General features: G+C 44.5%; 2 protein-coding genes across 3 annotated transcripts in view; one reads left to right on the forward strand and one right to left on the reverse strand.

Moving 5' to 3' along the window:
* The window catches only part of LOC139049783 (gastrula zinc finger protein xFG20-1-like), a 73159-nt gene extending 55660 nt beyond the window's left edge, over window positions 1–17499 (reverse strand). Inside the window, exons 1-6 of the mRNA XM_070525587.1 lie at window positions 17163–17499; window positions 15198–15268; window positions 13300–13435; window positions 6205–6281; window positions 3725–3842; window positions 85–507 (exon numbers count right to left, since the gene is read on the reverse strand). Of these exons, the coding sequence (XP_070381688.1) occupies window positions 85–507; window positions 3725–3842; window positions 6205–6281; window positions 13300–13435; window positions 15198–15268; window positions 17163–17284 (947 nt within the window). The 5' untranslated portion in view covers window positions 17285–17499. The remainder of the gene's footprint in view (window positions 1–84; window positions 508–3724; window positions 3843–6204; window positions 6282–13299; window positions 13436–15197; window positions 15269–17162) is intronic.
* Window positions 1–23353, forward strand: part of LOC135919805 (zinc finger protein 625-like) — a 134690-nt gene that overhangs the window by 66969 nt on the left and 44368 nt on the right. The window lies entirely within an intron of this gene.

The raw sequence follows: 23353 nt of genomic DNA on the forward strand, positions 1-23353 counted from the left end.
AATTAGCGCCCAGTATTCTGGCAGAGATGTGCGTCGATGTATTCTCTCTTTCTGGACCGATATCCACACTGCTTGCACTCCTACGGTGTTCCGTCCCCGTGAAATGCTTCGCGGTGTTTTTGGAGAGTATATTTGTGCTTAAAGGAGCGATTACATATGTCGCAAACGAAAGGTCTGTCGTTACTGTGTGATTTGAGATGATTGTTAAGTTCCCTTTTGTTTTTGAACGGTTTAGTGCATGTTTGACAGATATGGGGTTTCAAACCTGTGTGAATCCGTTCATGATCACGCAATGTCGACCTGTGCGCGAATGATTTCGCACATATTTCACATTTGAATGGTCTTTCACCGGTATGCGTGCGGTAATGTGCAGATAGATAGTCAGCCCTTCTAAAAAATTTACCACATGTTTCACATTTGTGCTTCGACTTCTTGACCGACGATTGAACACTTGCTCTTACACCGCAGAAGCCTTGCTCTTCCATTCCTCCGGTTCCAGTAGCATTCCTGCGAAGATACTGGCAAATTAGCTCAAAATAGCTCACTCTTGTTGTGGGACGACAAAACACATTTTGACCAATGGAGTGTTTGACAAAAAAAATCGCGTGTGAATGGTAAGGCGACTCGCTCTTAGCGCTAAGTTGCTGCATTGATATTTAGCGCTCCATTTGGGCTCTAGTTTGGCAGAAATTGAACGGCGGTGCTTTCGGTGGCCTGTGATGCTAAACTGGAAATGAATTTTCCTCGTTCGAGTGGCAAGCAGCACAGAAGCCTTGCATCATCTAATACATTGCATTTCCTACACGAAACAGGTGCAGGAGATTAGAAGTATCTCTCAGTGACGGTAAGTTTAAGAACTAGCCGGTCTGAGTATTGAAAATACAACTCCGTTTTCTACACGCTCACAAGGAGCATTCAGGCAAAAGTCCAGAAGCGTGCTTTCGGTAGTGAGACATTCGGCATTGAGAAAGACTGTTTAGCGTCGGGTAAAATAGGTCTCCGTTTTATTGCGCAGCTCTTAATGACCCATTCTTGCGGCGAGCGTCGGTGGCGCAACAGAGCGAAGGACAAGAGCGAAAGATGAAAGAGCGAATGCGGAGTGGCAAAAGATGCGAGCCTTGAATGGACGAGAGGGCGAGACCAATTATAGCTGCCCCTTCAGTGACATGAGCGCGGAAGACTAGTTTTATGCAGACTCGCCCTACCGCTCGTTTCGTACTAGCATCGAATCTCAGCCAGAGCGCTCATTCCGTACTATGATCAGCTCGTGTGGGCTCTCGCTTTGACTTGATGAATTGCTTGCTTTGATTGTGTTGGTCTGCAATTGTTTTCCAATCTGAGTTTATGCGCGCATTTTATGAAAACCACACAGCACCAGCCATTACACTAGATCCTTCTATCAGTCATTTACGAAAGCCGTCGCTCTTGACCTCTGTTATCTCTATCTCTCGAAATATTTGCCTGAATATATCCCGTAATCTCAAATTTCATGTTATGAGCTGTACTAATGGCCCGTGAATTTTTCAGGACAGATTGTACGCTAGGAAGGGTAGAAAAATTCAGCAGCATGTTACACTATACTAGCACCTGAAGAGGAAAGCCTCCTGCATGCGTGGTAATGCCTAAATTTGTGCGATCTGATGGGTCAGACATAGTGAGCTGCCATACGAAGTAAACGTTTGGCACTGTAGGTCGATCTCCTCAACGTCGCATGCGGGAACATAATGCATACCTAAAGGTGATTTCGTTCTTGTTTTCATTGGCTCTCTTTCTTTCCGTCGCTCGTTCGTTCGCTCGTTTCTTTCCTTGGTACATATTCAGCCATTACTTACTTGCTTCCTTATGGGGTGTGAGCCATTCCTGATGATATTTTGCTCTCACTAGGGGAGCTTTTTGCGGGTAAAAGCCATTGAAACTAGCCTCTTGAGGCTCTCGATTTAAGAAACCGAAATGGCGCAGAGGCAAGCTATTCGCGTCACTTCTGACATGTGTAGGTGGAATGACTCCCCGTCGTACGTCATACGCCTTAACTCAATCCTACACATCGAATACGAAGAAAAGCTGCCGGGTTCAAGTTTTCCTGCAGTGTTTGTACGAAGTCATTTTATATTTGAGTCGCATTCGAACTGCACACCGTTGCTGCCGTAGGCATCATGAGAACGACACACACATAATCATTTCCCCCCATACGTAGCAAGCACAGAAACATCAAATACGTCAGTGTTTTCATGTACAATGGATGAAATATGCTGCCGAGAAGCAGGCATTTTTTTCTCAATAAGGCAATGAACGCTGCAAGCGTTGAGTTAAGGCAATGCTGGTGCGACAGCTTTGCTACCGTTTAGTGAAGAAAAATACAACGGGCAGTAAAGCAGAGACAGCGCGTTTGAAATGTCTAAGCTAAGCAGTAGATGAACATTGGTCGCCATTCTTGCAGTAACGTGCTTTTTACTTGCACAATTGTATTTATTCTTGTTGCGGTTGTTCCCATGACTCACACAATGGTATGGTTTGGTTCGAGTCGTATGGTGTTACCCTTTACGTCGTTTCTAATTATGATAGCTTCGCCTGCTTCAAGACCGGATTATTTATTGAAGAAATTTGAACTATTAAACATTCGAATTTCGTTTGATAGAGCCAGTTAGATGCCGGAACATTATTCATAAATTTTACTTAGGCTTGCAAGTGGTAAATATTATGAAATAGACAAATTTTAAAAAGAATAAAAGCATAGAAATTACAAAGGTAACTACAGGAAAAATATATATATTGCAGCTCTATTGGCTGCATCTCTTGGAGCAGCCTAAGTGGACAACTTTCTTTATATTCATTTGCGATTTCCTTGAAATCGATAGAATGTGTCCGAGAACTGGCGAATGATCTACCCACAAAAAAGAAAATTTCAAAGCGCTTTGTGATAGATGAATTTTGAGGGCTCTAAATGTGTGATTTGGTGCAGTTCATTGAATCGTGGGTATTTTCGTTGCGGAGTTATAAAGATGCAATTTTGTTACTTGAGTTTCGTAACGCTTTCTGAAGTATATGACGAATCTGAAGTGCAACTGCTTTAGTTACGACATTATCACATTTCTTGAAATCCCACAACCTTCGATACTCGTATAGTGTGTTGCCAAGCACATTCATTTCTCTTTTCCAATATACTTAAATAGGAAATCCTGAGCTTAAGGTTTTTGTTTGCGCCGACGCCATATTGTCCAAACAGCAGCTGATATTTCGCATTTAAGTCATCGCAATATTTACCCCTCGCGCAAGTGTGTCAGTGCCAGCGTAAGTCTTACACGAAGTTTACAGAAAAACAGACATACCTCGTCTCTCCTTCACAATCGTCTTCACAAGCGGGTCTACTTCACAATCTTTCCAAATTCCACAATGGGGAGTGAGTATGCAAGCTACAAACCTGTAAGTGCACTGCTAATTGTGTGGTGTTAACAGGATGGAAAATCGGGCGAGCTTGTGTAGCATCGTGGTTGCCGCATGGGGTGTGCACAGTGCCGTGTGGTGTTCGGTCGCGCTGTTGGAACCATGAAGCTAGTCAAGGCTGGCTGCACCGGCCGAACACTCAAAACTGCTGATGCAGTACCTGTTTCAGCCATCGGAGCTAGCCCTCCCAAGCAGGAATTACCGCCTAGGAGCATATTGTTACGTGGGTAGCCATCCCTGTCGTCCCTTAGTTGCGTAACAAGCGAACCTAACGTGAACTTACGTGGCACCGTCTTCTGAACTGACTGATGCTTCCTCTATACCAGCGCGACTTGTGCTGGGCCTTGCATCATCGATGCCGCTGACGGACCCCAGGTGCTGGCTTCCATTGTCAGTGACACCTGTATGTCATAAAAGTATAGTAAAGGTGCTCATTCGCTGTAGCGCAAGGCCGATTCGAGGGAAATGGATATTTCATGCTTATGGTGCAAGGCAGGAAGCTTTTAGTGGTACAGGAACTTCACTGTTGTGCTTCCGTACGCGGTGCCTTGTCTTTCTGAAGCTTTGCCTTGAATGCATGCAAGAACTTCGTGGCGATGGGGAAGCCGAGCATGGTCAATATTGTGCGATGTTGGATTCTTCTTAAGCTTATCGTGTTTTACCTCAAACCTCTTGCAGAAGACGACAGCGCTCGAAGTGTAAAACGCCATGTCGGTCTCTCGTGCGTGAAACCATTGACCCATTAGATTTGCTGTGTTATGAAGTAATAAGCACATTAGATAATTCACGAATTTCTTGCTTATTATTCATCTTTTACGAGCAGCAGGCAGCCCGATGCGGACGACGACAATGATAAATTGAGGGGACGCATTTCTACCGAGGGATTTAGAACTTACGTTTGATGTATGCCCTAAATTTGTGACCTTCTATGAAACACGTGCGTCATCGAAATACCTACTCGCCTTTCAGACACTGATTATCCGAAGCCCATTTGGTGACTCATGTAGGTGAAGTTCATCAGCACTGGCTGTAAGCACTACAGGTTTACCAGCTCACAACGAGAACTATAACGGCTGTCCTCACCAATGTTCCTGTGTAGGCCATCGATAGACAACAGGACTACTTTCAAAAAGATTGCTCAATGCGCATATGGTAGTCGTATTGCAGGCAGCAGATTAGGTTAGAAAGGAAATGCGGAAGTGGCAATTCACGGGGTAATATCACTAAGCTATGCGAAGAAAAGTCTCAAAGCGCGGTAAAAGTGTGGACTGTAGGAATAGCGCTTCATGTATTGTAGCTAGGTACACATCTTCCCGATAACGGCGCAGAAATTGCGTGAAACTAAATGGAGAACACGAGAGATCTAAAACGCGGAAATTACGGTAGAACCCCCCTCAGGAGGACCATCGATGCTACAGCAAATAGCATTAAAGCTGCAGGTACACGCCGTATTTTGGACGCAGCTTTATTTGCACTATGAAGGGGGGGGGCAGAGTTGGCTAATAATGTTTATGGCATTACTGCACCCACATGCCTTAGTGTCTATGCCTTCGTACGTTACAGTAAACACTCAATGCGGATTACAAACCAGAGAACTGAAAGCTTGCGTTTCGTCTTTGAATTTGAATGCACTACCGTGTCATAGCATAGACGTAAATTAAGGAACTTAGTTTTTATTGTCTTGCATTCTCAACTTCGCTAGTGGCGCCGCTAAAGCCGCAACGTTCGTCAGGCATGCGAAAGAGGTTGCACAGATAGTGCGAGAACGAATAATTCTTGACGTATCCAAGGAAATCTAATCCCGTTACCAAAAAGGATGTTCAGTTTGGAAGGCCCGTGTTTCTCCCGACGTAGATTTTCTAGTCAACAAAGGCTTAGAATTTTAAGGTACTGGCACACTAACTGGAAATGGTTGGGTACTGTCAATGTTACTAATTCAATACGAATAACGTTTACGTTTCAGGTACACTTAGTTGGGATATGTGGTAAGAATGTACGGCAACAGAGCGCAAACAAGTACCCAAGAATTTTGTTTCTCCTTGCGTTGCATTTTCATGCAACCATTTAGGGCTGTTTATGCTGCGGCTGTGGCTTGGCTTGCTTGGTAAGAAAGAACCATGGGGTCCCATACAAAATGTTCTGCGGTTCCCCAAATTGTACGCTGTAACTTCTGCATTCGGCAGCAGCGGGTTACGTCTGCTTCTCGGGACATGCTATTGGTGAGTAATTCTCACACCCTGCCTAAAACGTGACATTACCGCTACGAACTTTCCGTAAAGACAACTAAAGCGCCACACTAATTACATGTCACACGCGGCATTCGCATCGAAGCACTAGTCAATAAGTATGATCTGTTTAAGGAAAATAATATCACGATGTTAGCTGGTCAAGCCCACTTAGTTTCTGCTTGGCAAATAATATTCTAGACCAATGGTCATGTGATGATTCCATTTATGAGCGAATTATTCACTGCAGGGAATGTACAGTGTCGGCTTCTGCCTCATCAGTTTGTGGTTTACCAGCTCACCGATGCAACAACGAATCCATTCAAAATCTTCTGCGTAGGTGATATATGAATTTGCATATATTAGGATAAGCACAATTTTTTTTAGTAAGGACAGTTATCAAATTGTTCATGCGAGAACCATCTTGGCGGCACTGGTTAATGGCATTTTTATACACTATAAATGTACCGCTACCATGGTAACCGTAGGGGCTATTTGCCATGTTTGTGCAAAAAGCGATTGACAATCGCCTACGTACCGTCGACGTTGCAAATCTCGTCAGTCGTCGGCATGTGCTGTGTGTTCCTCTGGTAACGCAAGGCCTCGTTGCAAATACTGCAATTATTAAAGTATTGGTTAGACAGTTACTATATGTGAGAAAAGAGAAGGTGAAGTTATGTTTAATAAAGCAATGTTCTGTTAAAGCAAAGCCTTGTTTTGTAAATGCGCCACTCGCAATGGTTTGTTTTCATCAAGTACTGACTATGCTGGCATGCATAGGTCGAACGGAAAAGTCGGGGAAATACATGGTGCAGAGCACTCATCCACCATAGACGAAACGGCGCTTTGACTAGAATGCAGTTCTTAAATGTTTGTTTTAAGGTGTGTTAAGTTTCCTCCTATGTCACTCGCTGGAGCGTATATTAGAATTCTTCGAATGATAAAGATAATAGTGAGAAGGCATGAAAAATGTCCCAAGACGGATGCGGTGCGTAGCACGAAAATAGCTGAAATGCGACGTGCAACTACATTCGTTCACAAATGATAAAGGTTACCGTAGTATACCATTACTTCCCACTTCTTTATAGCTGTGGTATTACCTCACCCCAGTTTGATATCTGAAAAAAAAAAGATGGTTCAGAACCAAGAAATTTAGATTGAAGCTGCCGAAAAAAAGAAAGGAGAATAAATACCTTCGTCGCCCGCACAACCCCAAGCCGGGAAAGTGTGTCCGCTTGCGCACTTGTTTTCCTTAAGCAACACATTCAAACTGAAGAACAATTGTCTTAAGCCAAGTTGTGGCTTTTCATGCACGGGGCTTAATTTTTAATAATGTAAAGCTTTAAGTGGGCAGTACCCACTTGGTCACATTTTTTTGTTAATTGACAAATTACAGTGTATAAAAATACGTATGGTTCGGCTCACCAATTGTACACTGCGGTAAAACTAATTCCGAGGTTTTCCGTGGAAAAGGAATAACATCATAAAACGCATACACAATTTAGGGGAACTGCGCATAAATTTTGGCCATCGGAACTTCTGTAACGAGCACCTAAAGGCCTAATCAAGAGCCTTTTTACAGAGCACTTTCATCGAAATACGGCAGTGCAATTCAGAATTCTGCCCCGGACTTCGAGCTGTAGCACTCCATCGCGTGTGTGCAGTGCTAGAATTACATATCAATGAAAAATATTTTCTTCTCTAAGTATACGTTTGCTTCATGTTCTGAAAAATCTTATCCTGAACACTAAACTGTGCGCTGAACATAGCAATATTTTCGCACCACTCTAGCATCGACGTGTCTTGATCTGAGAAATCCTGCCATTTCAAAGCTCAAGCTGGCTGTAAAAAAGAGCCGTTTTAGTTGGGACCAAATGTACAGATGTAAGCCTATTATAAGCCTAGTATATGAGTCATGTCTAAGGATAACAATATTCAATGAAAAAAATTGACAAGCGGTAAAGCTCACGTGTTGTAGGCGCCCAACGCAGATGAAGCGTCCTGGGTACCGTCATGACTTGTACTTGTTGCTTTGCCTTTCATGCTTAAGTCTAGAGGCGTGTATTCGTTGCTGCTTTCTTGAGCCATACCTGACGTTTGGATGTCCTTTAACTGGCGTGTGTTGTCGACGGCGCGTTGTTGTTGCACCGCGTTTGCGCACTCAATGCCGGAAAAAACGGAAACTAATAAAACTTTTGTCACTTCGCGGTTTCGTATAAAATGATACCACATATCTGGAAAAAACTAGACGATTGAATCTGCCACTAGCTTGACACTAATGAATAAATTTTTTAACGCCAGCAGAGGTGCCCGTGCTATCTACCCACCAAATCATCTAACTAAACTGAAGCTCATACTTACTACGAAAAAAAGTACATTTATCGGAAGATATCGCTACTTTTCTTCCATGCTCCTCTCAAAGTAAAGTGCACACCTTGCTGGGAAGAAATTGTTGCTCGTGTAAGTGCTTGTGGAAGCGCAGGAGGTATACAAACTTCCATTGCTTTATGAAAATGGTTGCTGTACTGAAATTCCCGCCACTGCAAACGTGAATAACTATGAGAACAAATCGAGGAAAGTTAAGATGTCTATGAATTTCGAGCTTGTTCTACATCGTAGACGCTTCAGTGTGCTATTTGTACTTGCTGTAGGTTTGCCAGCTGAAAATACATTATACTCAGCAGCGCAAGGCAATTTCAGTGCGCTAATGGTTCAGACAACGTTGATTTATGGTAGCGAGGTATGTCTCCTTTATTGCGTAAGCAAGAGTGAAAAGTCTCACCAACAGGGTGGTTGCAGCGCAAGAGCAGATGCAGCTTCTGAGAAGGACAGCAGTCTACATACGCAATTCACTGACGTCACAATTATAGCCCACATGTGCTCATTAGGTGATACACACACAGTGCAGTAACTTATTTCTTCATGAACACAGACAGGTGGGCTAGTTGGTACTGCACAACTTCAGGCTTAACGCAGAAAGGCACGTCGGACAACAGAAGTGAAGCGTTGTGTCTTTGCTAACTTCTGTTCTCCTACGCACCTTTCTGCGCGTTGCCTCAAGTAATTTCTTTCTTGCTACTAACAGATAGCAGTTATATTTTTTATGTTTCATGACTATCGGGAACGGCACACGTGACAGTGTGTAGACTTCGAAGAGGAATATGGGCTCTAAATGCTACATGGAAGGGCATTTATTTCCGTGTTTGGCATATTCAATGTTTTCTAAGCAAATCTGTCAATAAAAAATGATATCAAGTGCTACAATAGTTGGACATTGCTCACGTAATTACGTAATTCTGGTAAGTAAATTTTAACACAATTTACGCAGACTTTATCGCACTGCGTGAGTTTGTCTTGCAAATACTTTCATTTATTCAATATCTTACTTGAGAAATGAATGATAACAGTGTTTCTAGATGTTTGCCATAATTGTGATGCTTGTTAACTGCACTAAACACAGATCATGCAAACCTCGATGAAAAAGCTATTGGTTATCAAGCAAAACGCACCGCACGTAATGTCGCCGTTCTGATGACCTGCCCGAATTTACAAAAATATGCAATGCAATAAACAATCGCGTTCGAAACTTTCCCCAGCTTGCACTTCCGCCTACTACTGTGTCGGGTACCTGACCGCTAAACAGCTGACTCTGTGCTCAAGATGGCAATATATTCGCACCGCCTGTGCATCGACGCGTCTAGATCTAAGAAAACCTCCAGTTGAAAAGTTCAAGTTGACTGTCAAAAGGACCCGTTTTAGGCGAGAACTAATGTACAGGTATACAAGCTATTATATGGGTCGCGTCCAAGGGTAACTGCATTGAATGAAAAATTAAGTGGTAAAACTGACATTGTGAAGGTGCCCAAAGTAGATGAAGTGCATGGGGTACCGTCCGAAGTAGTACTTGCAGTTACGTTGTCCGTCGTACTAAACTCAAAGGCGTGTATTCGTAGCTTCTTTCATAATCCATGCCTGATGTTTCTATGCCGTGTAACTGGCGTGTATTCACGTATGCGCTATGCTGAATCACCGCGCATGCGCACTCGGTGCCAAGAAAGAACGGAAAATAATAAAAATTGCGTCACCTCGGGATTCGGATTAAAATGATAGCCCTCGGCTGGGAAAAAACGAGACGTTTGAGTCCACCATGAGCTTGACGCGACTGTGCTAATTCATGAACGCTAGCGGGGGCGCCCCGATAAACCTTGCTATCTTTCCGCCGAATGCTCTACCCAAACTATCCCTCACTTACATCAACAAAAACAAAAATGTAGAATTATTGGATGATATCGGAACTTTTTATTCATGGTCCTCTAAAACTATAGTGCACATGTTGCTGGTAAGAGCTTGTTGCTCGTGTAAGCAATCGCGGAATTGCAGGAAGAATACAAGCTAAGTTACGCCCAACTAGCTTACGATTGCCAGACGATACAGCTCTGCTGACTGCTGTGGCACTCTGTGGCTCAGTTGAAATGAAACAGGTAGTTCTTATCACCCCATGAGTGCATTGCGCTCGGTTTGTTCTGTTGCCCGCAAGTTGCAGAGCTGTCTTCGCTAACCCCTAGCAACACAGAACTACAACTGCTTGGCTCTTGGCGCAATAATTCGGTAATTAACGCTTATGCGCCGTGCGTACCCGTAGCTCAGTCAGTCCCCTCACATTGGGGACAGTTTTGTGTGGGTGCTCCAAAGTGGCATATTACGTTTCACGCCTAGCACGTGGAGTACTGTTGTCGTTAAAGAAAATACGCTGCTGCCCACTTCGCACCTCATAGAGGAATTACCCTTAAGGGTAATTTTTAAGGGTAAGTAATTACTGTAGCATATGTCATAGATGGTGGAGGTGAAAGCCTGCGCGCTCAAGAGAGATTATATCACTCGACATTTTCATTCGAATTCATTGTTGCTTCTTATTGCTTCGTTTTCCAACTAAATGTCGTGTGTTCGAGAACCCTAATTTAAGCTACCTTCATTAACGGTGCCTTAGTCACACTCACGCTAATTAACACAAAATGTCGTGGGTTCGACTCCTATCTAAAGTGGTGAGTTCGAGTGCCCTAATTAACTCTGCAATAATTAACTGTGTCTTCTTTGGCATGATTAGCAGCGTCGATGTGGCAGCGATGTGAAAGAAGATGACGACGAAAAAACGAGCAGTCGCACAAGCACTGCGATTTTCTGTGCAATCACAAGCCGACCTTGAAACAGATCTAAGGCTTTCCGCATTAAACATGTCCGATGACGGGTAGACTGCATAGCATGAGCATAGCTGAAGTGCGACGTACTACTGCAAATGTTCACAAATGGTAAAGGGTACCGCAGCATATTGCGCCTTTCGACTTCATGATCATGGTAGTGTAAGGTCGCGAAAATTTGCTTTTTTTTTAAACGATTCGGAGCCCTGTAATTTAAATTTCATTGGTAAAAGAAACCTTAAAAACAATACATTGGAAAACTACTCCAAGCGGGAAAAAGGTCAGCTTGCCCAGCAGTTTGCTTCCTTTTTAATATACATTGGTCGCCCTTAGGCAACAGGCCATGCAACAAGCGATCGTCTTAAAACTGTGGCTTTTCCTCCACCGAACTAATGTTTAAGCTACCGTACATCAATGTCTCTGATATCTTTGTAGCAAGTTGGTTAACACTGAGACACATGCGCACAATTTACCGCTGCCGCGCAGCACACGAAACAACCGACGTGCGCATAATCTATTGCATCACACACCGCATGCGTTAATAAGTTAAATACGTTCATGTTTAAACACACCGTAGATGAAATAAGCCGACAAGGTATGTTTCTGCTTCTTTAGTCTCATTCTTCAAATTTGCATTTCAACACTTATTGCAATCTCCGTCACTGAAACATAGATAACCTCTACATTTCTTTATTTTGCTTTGGTGGAACATACTTGCGTTTCCTCGTTAAAATAATGAACATTTCTAGCTATTACTTCTAACTTCTATATGTGATACTTTTGTATATGAACAATAGGAGGTGTAGGGCGAAGTTATGTGGTAACATAATTGAAAATGTGCCCTTGAGAAGCAGCGCGCCGTCCCGTTGTTTCTTTTGTCTGTGAGCTTCTGGCGCCGTTTCGGAATAAGGTTTGTGTATTCGCATTTATTCTGCTACTTTTGTTGACGCGACTCAGCCAAATATGTGCAGCGATTCAACTCACGTGATGGTACCTTGTAAGTCTTTCTTTACTCTGCTGCAAAACACGGGGAAGGCGGGAGTAGACAAGTCCTCTTGTCGAAATGTAGGCTCCTGCTTTCACCTTGTTCTCCTTTTGCTCATAAACTCTACTGGTTTATGTGGTATCTATGTCGCAATATGTAGTTAAGTAAAAGGAGGTAAATGAACCACATAAAATAAATCGATGACATTAAGCAAATATCATTTTCATAAAGAATACCAAAATCTTACCTGAAGAAATATGTAAATCAAAATTTCGGCAGAATTCTTCTCACGATCAATGTCGACTTTAATGCGGCAAAGAGCTGATTACTTGTCCAAGGTAGAACAACATATATAAACCTAAACTCCTTCTTTCACCTTGTTCTCCTTTTGCTCATAAACTCTACTGGTTTATGTGGTATATATGTCGTAATATGTACTTAAGTGAAAGGACGCAAATACACCACACAAAATTGTATCATTATATCATTATATCAATATCATCGCTCAAATATAAAATTATGCTTTCAGGTGTTAGGGGCCAAAACCACGATCTAATGAGCTACGCCGTAGTGGGGGACTCCGGAAATTTTGACCACCTTGGGCTCTTTAACATGCACCTAAATATAAGTGCACGGCTGCTTTTTCATTTCGCCCCCATCGAAATGCTGCCATCATGGCCGGGATTTTATCCGGCGACCTCGTAACATCATTCATTCTTATTCCATTATTATTGCGTTAGAGTCATACAGTCATCATGCCTCCAGGCTCATAGGTTACCTTGGTATGCGAAAGTCAAAACAAAGCGCTACAATACTTGAGCATGTGGCATACAGTCGAATCATCAAAAGTCTAAGAATTATCGCTGCACTCTGAAATGAACGTCACTTAAGCAATATGGCCCGTCACTGCATTGCTCGATTGCTTTAGGCCCCCGTCTTGGTTGCTCAGTGGCTGTAGTGTTAGGCTGCTTACCACAAGGTCACGGGGTCGAATCCCGGCCCCGGCGGCCCCATTTAGATGCGGGCGAAATGCGAAAACACCTGTGTACTGAGATTTAGGTGCCCGTTAAAAAAACCCAGGAGGTAGAAATTTCCGCTGTATGCAACTACGGCACGCCTTATAATAAGGGACTGGTTTTGGCACGTAAAACTCCATAATTAAATTTTGTCTTTAGACGGACGCTTTTCTCTTTACCACCTTTGTAAAGGAATATGGCTTAGTACGTGCGCATTTGCCAAAGATGCAAGAGTGCGGAGCACGACAAGCATGTTAGCAGCACCTCCATCATACCGCGTGCTTAGAATAACGGTTGATATTGTGCCCGTTTGACATATGAGAGCTCACCTCCATAGCAAAAGTTCGACAGTGGAGGCATAGTTGCATCCCGGGGAGCATTACGTACCGTCTGCGATTTGCTTTGTGCAAGGAAATGTTTCCGAATATGGAACTCACCTAGCGATGTAATCCGGAATGGCCGATGTTTCCTCCATGCCAGCGCTGCTTGTACTGGGCTGTGCGTTATTGATTATGCTGCTGGACACCATAGGTGAGGAACTGGTGATTCCGCTTTCAGCGACATGTGTATGGCCTGAGAGAATAACAGGTGTTAGCTCGTCCCTGTTCAAGGGTCATTCAACGAGCGGGAAAATTTCGCGCTGAGAAAAAAAAACAGATTTAGTTGAGGTTTAGTGATAGGGTAACCTGACTTCAGTGTTTCAGTATGCGGCGCTCTTTTTGGAAATATGCCTTCAATACACGAAAAAATAGACATGTGTGACGGAATTTATGCAGTGCAGAATTTCCCCCAAATTATGTGCTGTAGTTAGTACACCAGAAGAAAACACAACATTGCTCCATGCTGAAGACGAGATTATGCATTTTTAACGCGATAGCTCTATGCGCATCGTGTCGCACATAATCCGGTGTCGGCATTAGGGGCAGCCGTTGACCGTGTTGTGAGCAAAAAAATCATCCCGAATCATGCATACCGAACCGCGCAGGCCTTCCGTGTAGCGCGAATGCGTTACTGAAATAAATGAGTTCAAGTAAAATGCGTCAGAAATATAGTGAAGTACGACTTAACATAACTAAAGACATGATAGCATCAGATTGCGATTTGAATATGCGAGAAAACATCCTTTATGCGGGAACTCAAACACAAACCCATTTTCCAGTGTTTCTACCACTCATAGAGCAGCGTGCCCATTTCTGTGCAAAAGCATCCAGATGGCGCTCGCCACCGAGAATCCGCGGCCCACGTAATAAGCGGCGTTTCTACCAGAAAGCTCGCTTCGTGCATAGCGTTTGCCGCCAGCGTTTCCCGGTAAACAATACTTTTACACAAGCTGCAGTTACCGGGAAGCGCCAGAAGCAGGCAGGTATCTTTGAATGGTATCGCGTTGCACTCTTAAACTCGAAGCTAAAGCGTCCTGCAAATTTTGTTGTGCCTGTAATCGGAGTGATATCTTGGCTCTACATTTCCAGCAATCAGCATATTTCAGGCTTTACTAAGGTGCCGATGAAAAATGTGCATAATTCCGTAAGCTAGGTTTCCCACAAAGTGAACTTTCCTTAACAATAAAGGTCGCGTTCTCGCTATAGGAAAGCTGCTTAGTAGACCAGAAATCTAAAGTTGAGCTCGGGGTGTTCTGTCTAAATACATGAGAAATGTGCGGTAAGAATTGCTCTAAGTGTGCTGAGGTCTGTTGCACTTAGAAGAAAGTTCAAATGGAGGGACTGGAGCAAACGAAGTTTTGTGTTGGCTGTGAATGTTTTTATAAAATTTTTTCACTATGGACGAATTTCTGAAACATGAACAATACCAAACTTTCAAATCTAATGGAGCAATAAAAAGGATAACACAGTTTTGAAAACATAATATATCTAAGGTAGTCCAAACGATATATTATGGGGCGCTCTGAAATATACTATATTGTAGGTAGGACTTCTTGAAAATTCTCGTTAACACTTAAAATTTTTCTAAGATGGTAATTCATGAATCAATATTGCCCGCCTGAGGTGCTCTAGCACATGCCGTATTACGGAGCTGTGATATCCATTTTTTTGTGGGGGGCAGAGCTACAAATTTGCAGACTATGTCCTTGTCAGTTGTGTTGTCCAACTATGGCTATCACGCTATATGGTTTTCACGCACCAACTTTCATATCAGCTATCGTGTTAATTCGCCTTGGGGCTGTTGATACGGACACCGACACGCTGACGCTCGTAAAGTCTGTCCTCTTCTGCAGTATATGCACCGCTGTCGTGGCCTATGCAAATGTTCTTTCCGTTGTGGGATGTTAAGCGTCTTCGCAAGCGGCATGGATGGTCGAAGGCCATGCCGTACGTACCCGTAACGTCCTCGGAATAGCTGAGGCTCTTGAACGCGTTCCACAAGTCTTCGAAGAAGTCGTCAGAAGTCCTAGAATTGGGCATATGTATTAGTATCACACTCATTGCTTCCAGGTAACGCGGGAAATATCTGATGAAACTTTTGTAAAAGCACAATTTGTACATACATGCACAATTGAAAAAGCACAATTGACTTGTACACTTGTGCACTTGTGTACACTTGTGACCTGTGCACAAGTCAATTGTGCACATAAAAGCACAATTGACTTGTACATACATGCAAGTCAAGTTTTGTTTACTTTAGTGTAGAACTTGAGCTTTTGTTCACTTACGGCGTTTCTGATTAGTGCTTTTTAGTTGAGTATATGTGTTCAGTTTTCTAACTGTCGTGGCGTCGACTCGTGCAGGAGAATCGCAATGATAATTTCCGAACAGGCGCACCGGAAATCTTTTCATCCAATTGTTCTATAAAATAGGGTGAGACTCAAAAGAAGAGGCTGCGTGAACTTCTTGCACGCTTTGTTTCAAAGCACAGGTGTAATAAAAAGAGATGCTCCTTCCACGCCGGATTGGATTAGCAATCGCCCTGGCGGTATTAGGATTTTCACGGGAATTTAAATGAACGACGAATCATGGATTCGTGCCATGAGGAATATATCGTAAAAATAATTAAAATCTCGAGCAACATGGCTTCCACAGAATAATAGTGAACGGACAGTTGCCTCTTAGGGAAGACTCATTTTGAACACTTGAGAAGAGAAGGACTCATCAGTTCAAGTTAAGAATATGTACGAAAATGTGTTGTTGCGAGCTTGCTTCATGTATAACACGTATGACGCGCTCCTGCGAACACTGCCTTTGAGGACCACATCTTGGCTGTCCAGCGCGCCCACGATGCGGCCGGCAGACTAGATTTGTCAGTCCTGTCGTGGGATTAGCCGGGTGTACGTTTATTCGCGTTTTCCTGGACCCAATAAAAGTTTATTCCCTCCCTCCCTCACTCAGGTATGACACGTGCAGCTGACTTTCCGAAAAATTTATTTGAGTTACAGGCGCATGAACAAGGCGCAATTGCAGACATAGGCCTCAGAAAAGAAACGTAAATGAAGGGACGGGCATCTGCAGTTGTATACCGGAAATCATTCTAATTTGCGACTTACTTACCATGGCAGCAAAAAAGTGCTGGCATTGCGGAATGAGGTCGCACGCTGGCCGTGTTCATGCCCGAGTTTGTTTGGGCTCCGACGCTAGCTGCGGGCACGGTAAATCAGGTGAAGCAGTGGGCACTGACGGGCCGTGTGGCGATGGCTGTTTCTAAAGGTACATCGGACGTACGCGAATCGCAGAATATAAAGGTACATCTGCCGTACCTGATTTGCTTAGCTTTCGCTAGCTCCCCGGGTCCACGTGAAGGACGTTTATTTAGCTGAAAGGGTACCATTACGAAAATACGCCTTAGAAAGGTCGCGGCGAGCAGCATTCGAAAAGCCTGACATGAACCAACTGATGCTTCATCACCGCGTTTTCTATAACAGGCTCGTAGACCCGTGTGTGGTTTTGCATTTCACCATCAGCGATGATAGGCCGTTGCTTCAGGAACATCAGGGGTGACCTCGAACTCGGCAGGGCAATGCCATAGCCACTGGGGTGTGCGACGCGGTGACCAAACACGAGCGACAAACATGTTCTTCGATAGAAGCATTTGCTACCCGCAGTGACATTACTTTGGACCTTAACGATAAGCAGCCGCAGCTGTGCTTTCCGTGAAAATATTTTCGCGTCATCGTGCATCGACGCGCAAAAGAAAAGCTAAGAATGTCGCCCACGTTGTACGCAGACTGAAGTTGTCTGTCAAAGGCCTGCTTTGAAGTAAGAACAAATCTATAGCTACCAACACCTGTGTTCCGGGTCATACCTACGGGGAACAATATTCATCGAGAATTTTTACAAGCCGCAAGACTCACGTATTGCAATGGTCGGACGTGCACGAAGCGTCCTCGAAGAATTCATGGCTTGTGCTCGGCGTTGCTTCTTCGCCGAAGGTAAACGCAGGAGGCGTGTTTTCGTTGTTTCTTTCTTCAGCCATGGCTGTTTCGGGCACCTCTGCAGCACTGGCGTCTGTTTTTGACAGAATCACGTGGAATCGTAGCGCATGCGCAGTCAGTGCCGATGAGGAAAGAGAACAAATTAAACGTTTGGCTCCTTGGAAAGGAAGGCAGCCACAGAGTTCATGTGAAAGAAAGAAGCGATAGAGTGGAGAGTGGCGCCACTACCTCGGCGACAAAATACTCATATTTTAACGGTAGAAAAGGCATTCTAATCCCTCGCGCTACCTTCCCACCAAATGATCATATTGGTTTCACCCCCTCTCCCAGTGAAAAACCGTTGACATGAAATGTCTTTCCTAAGGGCAAGCCTCATATTTCTCATGGGTCGAAAATTTGACCGTCTGGCATTATGGCACCGAAATTCAAGCGCATGCGCCAATATTTTTTTATCAATAAAAAAGAATTCGACCACCTTTTTCCGCGTTGAAGGGACACCCTTCTAGGTAAGGAGTGTGGCCACAAAAGTGTGTACGTTTGGTTTTCCGCTTTTGTTCATGCCTGGCGAGCAACGTACATGCACGTGTCTTATGACGTGTTGAGGAGTATCAGTACGTCTGCGTCAACTGAAAACGCATCTGTGGTTGACAGTTAGCTCCGTCTGTTTGCCTAATTTGCCTTTCCGTGTCCCTCTCATTCTGTGCTAAAAGAATATATAAAAACCCATGCGGCTATCTTCGTCGATTAAAGCGCTTACAAATCATTCAGCTAACCAGCGTATGCCTCCTAATGCTATTCATATACTTGCCACAGCCGTTCTAGCGTGCCTTTAACCACGCAGAAACAGTGGCGATGCCTAGGCGTCCGAAGAAGAGCAAAAGCTAAAAACGACTTAAGAGAAAGCAAGTAATATTAGAAAGTAACAGCGCATTCGAAAGACAGTGTTCAGGTAATCTAATGAATCTCTTGCGAGCGCGCAGGCTTTCGCTTTCATCCTCTTTGCCGTATGCTAAATTGACTGTAATCTCTACTTTTTCTTCTTTAGGTGAAGTGCTACGTCTTCCAGGGGCAAATTGGTGCACGCGAAACAATTCGGGAGTATATATAACGTAAACAATTTCATTTCAAGAACTCCATCTCTCAAAGCGGACGCAGTCTGTCCCCGGTCTGCGAGGGGGCGCTGCGGTCGAGGGTTGAGCGGTCGTGCATTCTCGATGTTGGTGTTAACGAGCTCTTGTTCCACCCTCCTTGCGGGGCCTGCGGGTGCGTTTGACATCGTTAACACGTGAACAAGTGGTCACTATCGACAGCTTGAGTGCATTCAGACCACCGAGTTACTAACGATGGCCTCAAGACTAAGCATCTTTTCTTCGTTTTTTTTTCTCGAAATATTGGAAGTTGCTTCACGCCAGGCTGCAGCAGAAAAGCCTACGTGGCTTGTGATTGGTGTTTTATCGCTGCTACTGGACGCCTGACACGTAGATGCACCGAATCTTTGTTCAGGCATTTCATAACATGCGAGTGGAGAGCAGATGCCAGGTTTGGTACAGTGTGGCCCATTTGGAATTATTTCAAGCCAACGCCTCACTGTCGTAAACATCTATTTTTTTTACACTCGCTACAGGAAGCGCTGATGTTCTAAAAAATATAGAATGCCGTGCTATCTGAATCACCAGTCTGAAAAAAATTCTGTTGCACGAACTTTCATGCATTATGGAACTTAAGGACTGCTGCAGACATTCCCAGAATTATCCAGTAATGCGTAACCGTTCTTTGGCTGCAATCTCAGTTCGCTTTGTTTACTTGGTCTTCGTAACTTATGCGTGTCTACCTAGCCATCGACTTTCCGATGTCCAAAAATGCTTGCGCATTAGTAGTAAATTCTCAGAATTTCGGTAACATTTGGTGCTGTCTTCTCATGTCAGTTCTGCATAGTCTACATCGTGCTGCATGCTGAAACTCTCAGATTGGAACCGGTTCATCAAGCTACGTTTCGGAAATAGCCAATACATCTGCTTAGTTGAGAAATGCGTCGTGTTCAATGTCTGTAGAGTGAGCACTAAGTGATTGGATGTTGGAGACAACTAGCAACAACCCACCTTTTTCTTTGGCCTCAGCTATGCACTGTACACTGTCTGAAGTCTCACTTTGTTCAAGCCTTGCATTTCTGAAACAATTCTGTCATTGCGCTTCCCTTTGTGTGATGAACTGTGAAGACGTCCTTGGCATTTGTGAGAAACAGGCCTTATGCGATGGTTGCTATTGAAGGTACTACACGCTCAAGCCATGAGGGCGTGTATCGGTCTTCCGAGGTGTGCATCTACAGAGGTAACGATCTTCATAGCGCGAGATCACCCAATATCAACGTACTTGGCAACCGACGCTCTCAGGGCGCATATTCGGCCTGTTGCCTGACTACCGACTACATTCTCACCATCTCGCCGCTTTACCTGCAGAAAGTCCAAACACAACTTTCAGTCGTATAATTGTTGCCACTCGTACCTCGTTGCCATCGAACTACACGCCTGCAGGAAGGCCATCCTCACCATCATGGTGCATGCAGAAACCTGAAATACGACTCACCATCCTAGGAATCACGAAGAAAGCTAACATGCCGTCGTTTGCTCTAAAGCAGGCCACATTAGGACTTTTACATGAGGTGCACAGTGGCCGCGTACACGTTTACATCGATGGCTCAGTCACACCTGCAAGTTCAGCTGCCGCCGTGGTAATACAAACGAGGTCCGTCAAAATACAACTAAATACGTCACATGTATCATCAACGAAAGCTGCTGAACCGGTGGCCATGCCTGCGGCTCTTCAATTTATTCAGGAGGAACAACCTCATACATGGTCAACCTTCTGCGATTCCAAGGCAGCCCTGCACACTGTACTCTCAGCACTGCGCCATGGATCACATAAGCAGCTCGTCGCAGAGATCAGAGAAGTACACTACCGCGTAGTTGACGACGGACAGGATATAATATATCAGTGATAGCCTAGTCACTGTGGCATACACGGCAATGATCGAGCAGACGATGCTGCCCGATTTACCCATGACAGCGGCAACTGCATTGCCATTACTCTTTCGGGAGCCGACGCTGCCAAAAAAAAAGCTTTACACACTAGCGCGTGACCTAACATTACCTCAGTGAAATTCATCAGAGTTTAGAAGTACACGCCTTCATATCCTGCACCCTAATTTACAGCTCCCTATTCCGCCCAACCTTCCACGACCTAACTGCACCCTTCTAGTCCATCTGTGGCTTCGAGTCGCATCTTCAAATGCACACTCATTCTTATCGGAATGGCCAACTGCCCTATTTGTGAATTCTACGGGCGCAATGAAACAATCGCGCACCTTCTTTGTGAGTGCCCTCGTTTCAACCCGCAAATAGCAGTCCTCTCAGTCACCCTTTCGCATTTCGATGGGGGCGAAATGCGAAAACACCCGTGTACTTAGATTTAGGTGCACGCTAAAGAACCCCAGGTGGTCGAAATTTCCGGAGCCCTCCACTACGGCGTTCCTCATAATCAGAAAGTGGTTTTGGCACGTAAAACCCCATAATTTATTAGCAACCTGGCTTCAGTAACCACGGCTTGGCACGTGTTCTTCATTCGTAGCGCAGGACAGGGATAAACACAGAAACCGGACAAACGCATCTCATGTCCGCAAGCGGTAGTATAACTCGAAGCACAGCCCTAGTAGGCATTCATGCACATCGAAAGACAGTTAAGGGTGAAGCCCTGCAATGTGGTATTCTTGTTTCTAAACTGAAGCTTTTGAGGCGAACCATCCCGGCCTTCGTTGCTGATTGTGCCTGCTGCTGTGTTGCCGAAAGGGTGCGTGCTTCACGTCGCTTCGCAAGCATGCGCGGTGCAGTTTCCATTAAGCCGCGAGTACGCGGATGAACCGAGAGAAAAAAAGCAGTAGCCTTTGACCTGTAATTGGAGTCTTATACTACTCCATGTACACACATGTCCTTACACAATGCCCATATGTGTACTGGATGGGGCAAAGCTTTGTGTTACTTTACTAATTTTTAACCGCTTTTAAATGCTTCCGATAAAGATTTGCTGCAACCGAAAAACAAATATTTAGCGAAGATAACCTCTATGGCCCTCGAAGAATACGCGCGTGCGCGGCGCCAAATGCATCTTAGCAGTTACAGCTGTTCGGAGGGCGTGTGGTTTGATTTTCAACATCGTAAATGTAGCCACACAACATAAATCTATATGAACCGCCCATACCTGAGACACACAAGTTGAAAATAAACGAAAATTTATTTGCGGTTGTGTACTTCAGAAACGCATCCTTTGTCTCAAAAGGTAAGCTCTTCCTGGAAAGGCCCCTCAGTTGACAAGGAGGTGAAAGCCGCCATTCAGGCAGTAACAACGAAGATTACTGGAAGGACAACGTTTTCTACAGGTGTATTCCGTTGTTATAGCTTTCTTACGATGAATCAATGTCAATATAGATCACCTAGCTATACGACCTCAGTAAGCTCGTCCTCTGAGCAAACTTCGAAAGCTGCCTCACCAAAGAGGGCATTTAGTGAGGCAATCGCTTGGTTCTTGCCACAAAACGGTCTCATTGAAGATTACTCACTAAATGTGCATGTAGATTAACTTCTCGAGGCCAATGTACCGAATTCCGGCGTGTAGTCAACTTCGATGTTCTATCGGTTTCAGTTGCCGCAACAACTTCCTTGTCTTTTCGGCGATAGGCATGCACTTACTTTCAAATTATCCTTTCTACGGCAGCTGCGCCTGTCAAGCATTAAACTTGTGGTACAACATACCGTTGATAAATGTGGTCCTGTCTACAAGGTTCAGACATTAAGATTTTGCAAATCCGTTCAGGATTCTCCCTGTGGTGATATGGCGAGATTAAAATTGTCTCATAGAATAATGTGGTGACGCAGACACGTGGGAAACGACCATTCCTTGCGTGGCATTTTTGCAATTCACGCAGCAGTACCTCGTGCATCACGACGCAAATTGACGGCAGGATCTCTCGTACCAGAAAAAAAATTCCGGCAGCCACTACCAACATTACTTTCCGGAGCGATAATGGTGACCGCTCTGACGTGGTGCCAGTTGGTGATACGTGCAGCGGGAAATGCACGGTGGTTGTTTATAGGTAAAATATTTCAATTTATTGAAGTAACATCGCTTGCTCGTTTGGGTGACCTATCGTTTATGTTCAGTAATTGATGTTCGTTCCAGTACGGTGAGACAGGTCTGAGGTGTCAGAGCCGCATGATGACTGCAAGCGGCCTTGGACTGCTTACGCGTCTGTTCCTCAAACTTGGTTGGGGGTAAAGATTTTTGGTGTGAGGCATTTTGCCAAGAAACAGCACTGTAGCATTACGTCAAGTCAAGTACAGCCAGGCGTAACGCCATTGTGCAAAATCTGCCCATGTGAACGACTACTTTCAGTCGAGAGCGGATGTCTAGAAGGCATGTTTCAAGCGTTAAGTGATTCCGCGATGTTTCATCGGCACCTCGGGCACTATCTGACGCTTGGCGAAAATGGTCCTACATCTGGCAGGAAAACCGTGATACACTCGATAAGAATAGAAAAGGCAAAGGAAGAAATATTGGCTAGCTTCAGCTGTTTATTTTCGCAACCCTGTTGCTGCTTTATATCGCACGGATCCATTAGAAAAATCGTTTGGTTTGCGGCCGCATCGGAATTTAAACCCCCTAACTCTCCATGCGAGTTGGGTGCAGTACGCCCTAATCATTTGGTGTAGCTAAAGAGCTGTGGAGCAGAGAAATTAACAGCTCTCTCCTTTTTGATTACCTTCTACTGCACCGAACTCACACCACCACCTGACACTGCTCAAAGTGAGACACCCTTTCAAATATGTGGCCTGCATTTCCCTGTGGATTTCGATGGGCGTTCATCCTTTGCTTCATAGAAAACGAATCACACTTTTTGGTCATTCTCCGTGTACGTGTGAAGCACAACCGCCATCTTCAGCACCTGACAGAAGCGCCGTGTCGCGGAACTACCGGGAGAAAAGTCTGGGCCGGTCCAAGAAAGGTACGCCGTTGAGAATGGGCATGTTGACTTCGCATTTACAAGCGTAATTCGGCCTAAA

This window comes from Dermacentor albipictus, chromosome 9 (genome assembly GCF_038994185.2).
Source record: "Dermacentor albipictus isolate Rhodes 1998 colony chromosome 9, USDA_Dalb.pri_finalv2, whole genome shotgun sequence".
NCBI lineage: Eukaryota > Metazoa > Arthropoda > Arachnida > Ixodida > Ixodidae > Dermacentor > Dermacentor albipictus.